This window comes from Phocoena phocoena, chromosome 7 (genome assembly GCF_963924675.1).
Source record: "Phocoena phocoena chromosome 7, mPhoPho1.1, whole genome shotgun sequence".
Classification (NCBI taxonomy): Eukaryota; Metazoa; Chordata; class Mammalia; order Artiodactyla; family Phocoenidae; genus Phocoena; species Phocoena phocoena.
Window position 1 is genome coordinate 46998165 of NC_089225.1, and position 7328 is coordinate 47005492.

General features: G+C 40.8%; 1 protein-coding gene across 1 annotated transcript; it reads right to left on the bottom strand.

Annotated features, from left to right (window-relative positions):
* Nucleotides 1-3870: 3870 nt before the first annotated feature.
* FIGN (fidgetin, microtubule severing factor) lies at nt 3871-6120 on the bottom strand. Its single transcript, XM_065881071.1, has one exon. The coding sequence runs from the start codon at nt 6115-6117 to the stop codon at nt 3871-3873; it is 2247 nt and encodes a 748-aa protein (XP_065737143.1). The 5' UTR covers nt 6118-6120.
* Nucleotides 6121-7328: the final 1208 nt, after the last annotated feature.

Consider the following 7328-nt stretch of genomic DNA (forward strand, 5'->3'; position numbering starts at 1 on the left):
TATATATATTAGAACTTTAGTGGCCTCAATAGTTCAACAAACTGTGTCCCTTTCACTTTGCAAAATAATTTCAATGATCATACCCAATTCTTGCTAAAAAAACATGAGAATGAGATTATAGAATTAACTTTCTGCTTGGAGTTAGACACATTTTCAGAGAAAAAAATTCTAAATGCCTCTAGAACATATTTTCCAACCCACAAATATATTTAAATTTACAAAGACCTATTGTGGGAATTAATTTGGACTTTTTTTGGATGTATTCTTTTGAAAACTGCGTAGCCAAGTACTATTCAACCAGTGTAAATTGACCTTGGTATTTTACATAGCATAGCCTCTGGATAGCTTTTTTCACTTGCCCAGATGGTGTTTGGCCTATGTATTTTAGTGGAATGGTTTATTTTCTCCTTGATAGGTTTCAAATGCACAAGAAAACATTATACCCGTCTATCTGCATTTGAGTAGAATACAAACTGACTAATAGATAAACATTCTGTGTGAAAGTAAATAGCCTTAAAGTATACTGCCTTCACATTCCATTGATCAGCTCAGTCAGCAAATTTTTCTGTATTGTCACTAATGTTCTAAATATTTTGGTGAGAAGCATGCCAGAAGTGTAGAGTATTTCCATTCGTGTCACACATAAGGTCATTATGAACTACCTCTTGAATTTCTATTGATCCTTCTACTGAAGTAGTTTCCTTCACTTCCTTTTTGTCCCTGTTGGAAATGTTATTGCAGTTGTGAAGAAGGGAATTAGGGGCTGTTAAGTGGACTGGCTCAAATCCCCTGGCCAGACAGCAAGAGACTTGGACTGGCTCATTACCTTACCTTCATTAGTAGCCTTCTCCAAATTCTTAGCAGTCAAAAAGAGTCCAAGACTATGAAGCCCCATTACTCAGCTGTACCATAACTGATTGTGCACGTTCACTTCTCAGGATGTGGTACCCCCACCCCCTCCCCAAGCTCTAGAAAAGATGGTCAGAAAAGAGCTCATTATTAGGCTAGTCCATAGAAGAGCTCATAATGCTGCCATGCAGAATCAGACTCACAGGACAGCACTACCTACTGAAAAGTCAGCATTATCTCCCCCAACAGATCTTCATTTCTTCAGCATGCCCAATTTCCTAAGAGATCAAATCCTAGAATTTGTGAGGCTAAATGAAATTCACACACAACTTCAGCTTCTGCCTAAGTACATGGATTTTTGGCCACTCATATCTCAAAGTAATTTTTAAGTCATTTAAAGCTAAAAGCCAATATGCATGACTTTATTTTCAGTTTTATAAATGAGTGTGAAACACAATAGTGCAGTCATATATTTGGCATTAACTCTTACTAGCCACGGAAATGTGGGTCAATACTGGATTTTCCAAAGTTGTCTAAGTAAGATTGGGTTTGTCAAAACTTGCCAGTTGCTTTCAAGTGAACACAGAATGTTGGCGGAGATGAAATGTGACGTCCAAAAGACTGAAAATAGGTCAGCACCGTGCAAAAGTAAACTTGTCAGTGAGATCAATATGAACCTACAGGTTAATGGGGGTATTAGAATTTCCTTACAATAAGGGATATGTGCAGGGTAGAGCCAGAACACGACTGTAGTGTTTATTCACTTGTGAAAAGCAGAGGACGTACTTAAATATTATTTTTTGTATCCTTAATGAAAGGCACTGCTTTTTAATATGGAATAATTATGTGTAAGAACAGTTTTAATTGATAGAAAATCATAGTAAGTTAAATTCTGGTTTATTTGCTCAGTTTTTAGCAACAAGAAAAATAAGAAAAAAGGGGAGTAATGATCAAGCATCATAAAATTTCAGAAATATCAAGTCCTTCATTAGCTTTCTCTATGTTAAGTGTTTCAGAGAATTTGACATTGTGGATGAAATCAGTAAAAAAAAAAAATTTGAAGGAAAACAAAACAATAACAGAAAGACCTTTCTTAGGGCTTCTCATTGCATTTATTTAAAATTTTTTTAAATGTACATCACTTTTTGAATACATAAAACGCCAGTGCTTTGCAACAGTTTTGTTACTGCATCTCTCAACTAAAAAAAGGAAGGAAAAAAAAAAAAACAGGAAAAATACATTCAAAAAGCCAGGCTGTTCTGCTTATGCACGGGCAGTGGCTTTGGAAGGCTACAGCCTACACCGTGTCTGTTCAGAGGCATTGCCAAACATCAGTCACCTAGCAATGAAAAGTTGCACATAAAGCATTAAAGGATACAAAGAACAACTTGGTGGGGAGCAGATGAGGAATGGGAAATTGAGAAAAATGCCACATATGCTGTTGGGGTGAGGGTGGACTTCGGTGGAAGTGAGCATGAAGGCTGATGTTTTTTGGAAACTAGATTTATGGGAAAAGATAGAAGAAAACAAAGTAACATGTTTGGCAAGCTATATTTGTGTGTGTGTGTGTGTGTGTGTGTGTGTGTGTGTCTACTTCCAATTTTCTATTTGACTTTCCAAGAGAAATGCAACAAAACTGAGGTAGAAATGAATGTGGGAGCACTACAGCCCAGAAGATTTCAAAATGAGAAGCAAAATTGCACTGACAAGAGAGGAGTCAAGAAGGAGAGGGGACGTAGATATATTCTTTGCAGATATATAAGTTGGTTGGTTGTTTTCTGTATTTATTTGTTTGCTTGTTTGTTTTGGTTGCTATCTTCTGCATTCTGTCAAACAGCACGGCAAGCCTATAAGCTAGATTAGTGAATAGGATGACACCATTCCCAGCAGTTTCAGAGAGAACTTGCAAATCACCACCACCATTACCAGCTCTGCAGGAAAAGGCAGTCCTAGTTTTTAGGTACTGTGACTTTCAGGGTCCTAAACGGGTCTTGTGGCTGACTGTTCTAGACACTAACACAGACTGTATAAGTAGCTTTCCATTAACCAGTGTACCTTCTAAGAACATTTTCACTTCATTATCAAGGAGCAATGTACGAAGAACTCTTGCAGGTATTGATATAAAGAATTATTCTGCTCTGGTCAATTCCCCATAATTAGTGAAAGAACCTTTAAAAAAAAATCCTTCCATTTTTACTTTAAGTTGTAAATATTCAGTTGTATCACACTCAGTATTTTTCTGGATACATTCAAAGTAATTTTCCTTGCTATTTTCCAATTGTTGAGGTAAACATACATTTTAATATAAAGTAACATTGAAGCCTATCCCATTACTCTCAGCAGTACATAGTGCTTTCAACACATTCCTTTGAGGTACTGTACAAATCACAATCACTTTCCTGAGTTTTTGCAGACAAGAACATTAAAAGAAATGAACTGCAGAAATTAAGGTCCAGATTACCGTTACCCTGTTTTACCTGTTCTTAGCTTAATACTGCAGAACAGACAGGATTGAGGAATACTGTTGCTCTTAAAATGGCAAAAATCTGGTTTTCTGTCGAAACACAACCATTCATCTCTTTAGTCCAATAATGTTTGAAGTTAAAGCTCTTTATATTAGCACATGCCACCAATGTAATTGTGAGGCAAACAAAAAATAAAGCACCACTCCAGGCACTTGACAGCAACTAAATCTCGAGAACAGCAGAATGGAATCAACACACGAGGTTCATGTCCTTCTGAAATCAACACACTTGCACCTTGCTCCTTGGTGAGTGTTGTCTAGCTTGAACCGAACTGAGCATCAGCAGATGCTTTATGTCATCTGGGGCTTTCAAATCAGAAGCTCTCATTGGATGCATTTTTCCTCCAAATCTACCCTGACTCTAAAGATGCAACTTAATCGTCTTCTTCCCCAGTACCCTTTGCAATTCAAACACTACTGGAAAGGGGCTCTATACCCTATGTAGCAGGTTTTATGTGTGTGTGCCAACATTCATTACATTTTTTTTAAAGAAGTTATCACTGACTGCAACCAAACATTTTGTTCCATTCAACATACATATCAAGCTCTTTTTGAGATATGCTAGGCTGAATCTTGCAGAAAGCATTTTCAAAGTCTTGATATGTAACGGGTCTCAACTGGCTGGGCATAATGGCTGAAAGGTCTGTGGCTGGCATGGCATGGAGAGGGCCCACCGCTGCTTCCTGACACAAATGAGCCACGTCTAGTCCAGAAAAGCCTTCTGTGCGCTGGACGAGCAGTGCAAACTCCTTGTCATTGAGACAGTAATTGTGCTGTGAGAGCAGTTGTACTATTATCTGGTGCCTCGCTGTGCTGTCAGGAAGTGGGATTAAAAGTCGTTTCATGAAGTACCTCCGAAGAGATTCATCTATTTCTTCTGGTTTACTGGTGGCACAAATTACTACGATTTGGTCCTCAGCCGAAGTTAGTACAGTGTCCAGCTGCATCAGAAATTCGGTTCTCATCCGACTGACTGGACTGTGTTCCTCACTCACTTGAGAGGAGAGAAGCATGTCAATGTCACTGACAAAAATCACCGAGGGCTGGCGACACCTGGCCACAAGGAAAGAGGCATGGATAATTTTCTCTGCTTCTCCTAACCACTTGGCAATAAGTCCAGAACCAGCAATTTTGAAAAATGTGGCCCCCAGCTGACTAGCTATGCATCTGCCCAATAATGTTTTGCCTGTTCCCCGAGGTCCAAATAAAAGGATGCTCCGAGGTAAGGCCGTCAGTCCACTGAATGCATCTGACCTCAACACTGGCCATAAAACCTCCTCTTTAATGACAGCCTTTACCAGGTCGAGACCAGCAATGTCATTCCAGTCCACTGGCGGTCCTTGGGTGATAATCTCGTTGGTTACCAGGTCAATGAGGTGCGTGTCAGTATTCTTCAGTTGCTCGTCCACAGAGTGGTTGGATGAGGTAGCTGCACGGAGTCCAGGGCCTTGCATTGGATGAGAGAGGAGCTGCCTGTGCTCATCCCCATGCTCACTCATTACTGGTGAAGTGTACTTCCCGAAGGATTCACTGGATCTTGATCCCAATGAATTTTTAGCAGTACTGTAGGAAGGAGGGGTCAGAGCCCTACTGGACTGGCTGCTGAATTTCCTTTGCTGTTCAGAGGACATTAGCTGCTTCGTTGGCTTAAATGCTAAGGATGATGTTTCAGCACTTCTGTCAAAGCCATTCCCCCGATTCGAGTTTGAAATGCTGTTGTCGGGCATTCTGTACATAGGACTCTGTGTGGATCTCTGTTGGCCATAGCTGTAATTTCCATAACTGGAGTCCATGTCTCCTTGCCCTGCCATATAGAAAGCTTTCCTTTTGAGAGAACTTGCTGAACTGTTTGTCAGAGCCGCGGGTGCGATAGGTGTCAAACCATGACCCTGGTAGGTGTAGCCAGGAACAGTGGTGGGGGGCAGGGGGGTGGGAGCAGGAATTCCTGAAGGCAGGTATGCTGAAGGAGGAGGGGGTGCACCCCCAGGGCTGTACCCAGATCCCACAGCAGTATGAGGAGGATAGCTAGCAGAGGGATAGCTATAACTGGAGAGGTTAGAAGTCCCATTGTAGCCTGGGACCAGGGCTGGTGGCGGCGGCGGAGGAGGTGGTGGCTGTAGGAGCCCAGAGCTATGCAAGGGAGAAGGATGAGGTGAAGGAAGTGCAGGTGCTGGCTGGCTGCTGTAAGTAGAATGCAAATATGAGCCGTTGTATCCTGGGGCATATTCCTGAGATGGGAGCCCTGTATGAAGACTAGGTACAGTGTGGCTTCCACAGGTACTACTTGAATAACTAGGCTCTGTCAGGTTGCTGGCCACCCCAGGAGAGCTCCCTATACTTGCAGAGACATCTGCTGGAGGGAGGGCTGAACTGACTCCAGCTTTGCTGGCAGTGATAACATCCGGAACACAGTTCATGGGATAAACAGCATCTGAATTCAAGGAAGGCTGCCACGGTTCGCTTTCATTTTTCCGACCGTTCACTAGTCCTGATGGCGCATCAGAGTAGTTGCTGAGTACAGGTCGGTCCACGGGGCCTTCCAAAATGCCAGAATACTTCTCTGCATATTTTTTTAGTAGGTTGGATGCAGTCAGAGCAGATATGTCATCATTTGCCCAGGCATACTGGTAGGTGCGCTGCAGATGACCTCTGTAAGCTTCAACTTTGTGGGCAGGAGACCGAGTGGTGGAGGTGATGTCAAAGTGCTGTTCTGGCCACTGGGCATGCTCCGGCGTCCACTGCATCTTCAAGCCTAAAGATTTGGGGGGGAAAAAGTTAATTTACTTAGATACTCATCAGAACTGTTAAAGCTTTTTCCCCCAACTTCTTTTGTTACCTATTATTTTCCGCCAACGATAGTGACATTATAAAGGATTCCCACAGTTTATAATACCTGTTATGGTCTCTACAATGCATATACTTTAAAAGGGACTGAATTTCAACCCTGTATAAAAAGTAAACAATTTAAATGAAAACCCTGTATAAAATTTCAACCCTGTATAAAAAGTAAACAATTTAAATGAAAACTTCCAACCCTGTATAAAAGTAATTTATACCCTGTATAAAAACTAAACAATTTAAATGAAAACTCTGTAGGAGACCTACATTTTTTTTCATTTTTAAGTAATAAGTAAATTTATTTCTGCTAAGCCTATCAAGTTACTTGCTACACACACACACAGAAACACATATGTATGTACATACACATTCCTGTCAAGTTAGAATTCAATCACAAGTTCTTACAATAAAATATGCATACATTTTAAATATCTAGCACGTGAGAGTATTAACATGTGCGATATCCAGCTATCCTGTCTCTTCACATCACAGTTTCTGTTTTCTATTTTAACCAATATAAAAATGAGACACAGCTGACAGATCACATCTAGGACACCTCTCTTATTTGGTACTGAACACCTAGTTAGCACAGTATAATGCTCCCTGCGCAGAACAATATGACACAGACATAGCAGGTCATTCCATAATCCAACTCTCATCTAAAGTGGTCCACGACAGTTTCAAATCTGCTTCGTGGAGTGCAGCAAAGCAATCTCCCAGGCAGCGCTCCATCGCTTTCATCGCACAAAGCCTACAACTCGGTATGAATTACAACGGGCTCCTTTCTGCCTCTCAGTCCTGTTGTTGAAACTCTGAAAAAAAAAAACAAGCATCACTTGTCTGTCGGTCTTCTAGCTAGCATTCTCCCTTCTTCTGTTATCATCTTTCCCTCTGCCTTACAGCCTCCAAGGTACTGAGGGGTGGGGGGGTGGAATATATATATATATATATATATATATATATATATATATATATATATATATATATATGTGTGTGAAGGGGGGAAGCAGGTAAAAGGGAAGATAAGAACAGAGAATCTGGATTCTAACCCTTTACATTTATGGAAAGCAGTGTGTGGCATAAACTCGAAGAGTACAACTAGAAAATGAGATGCTAT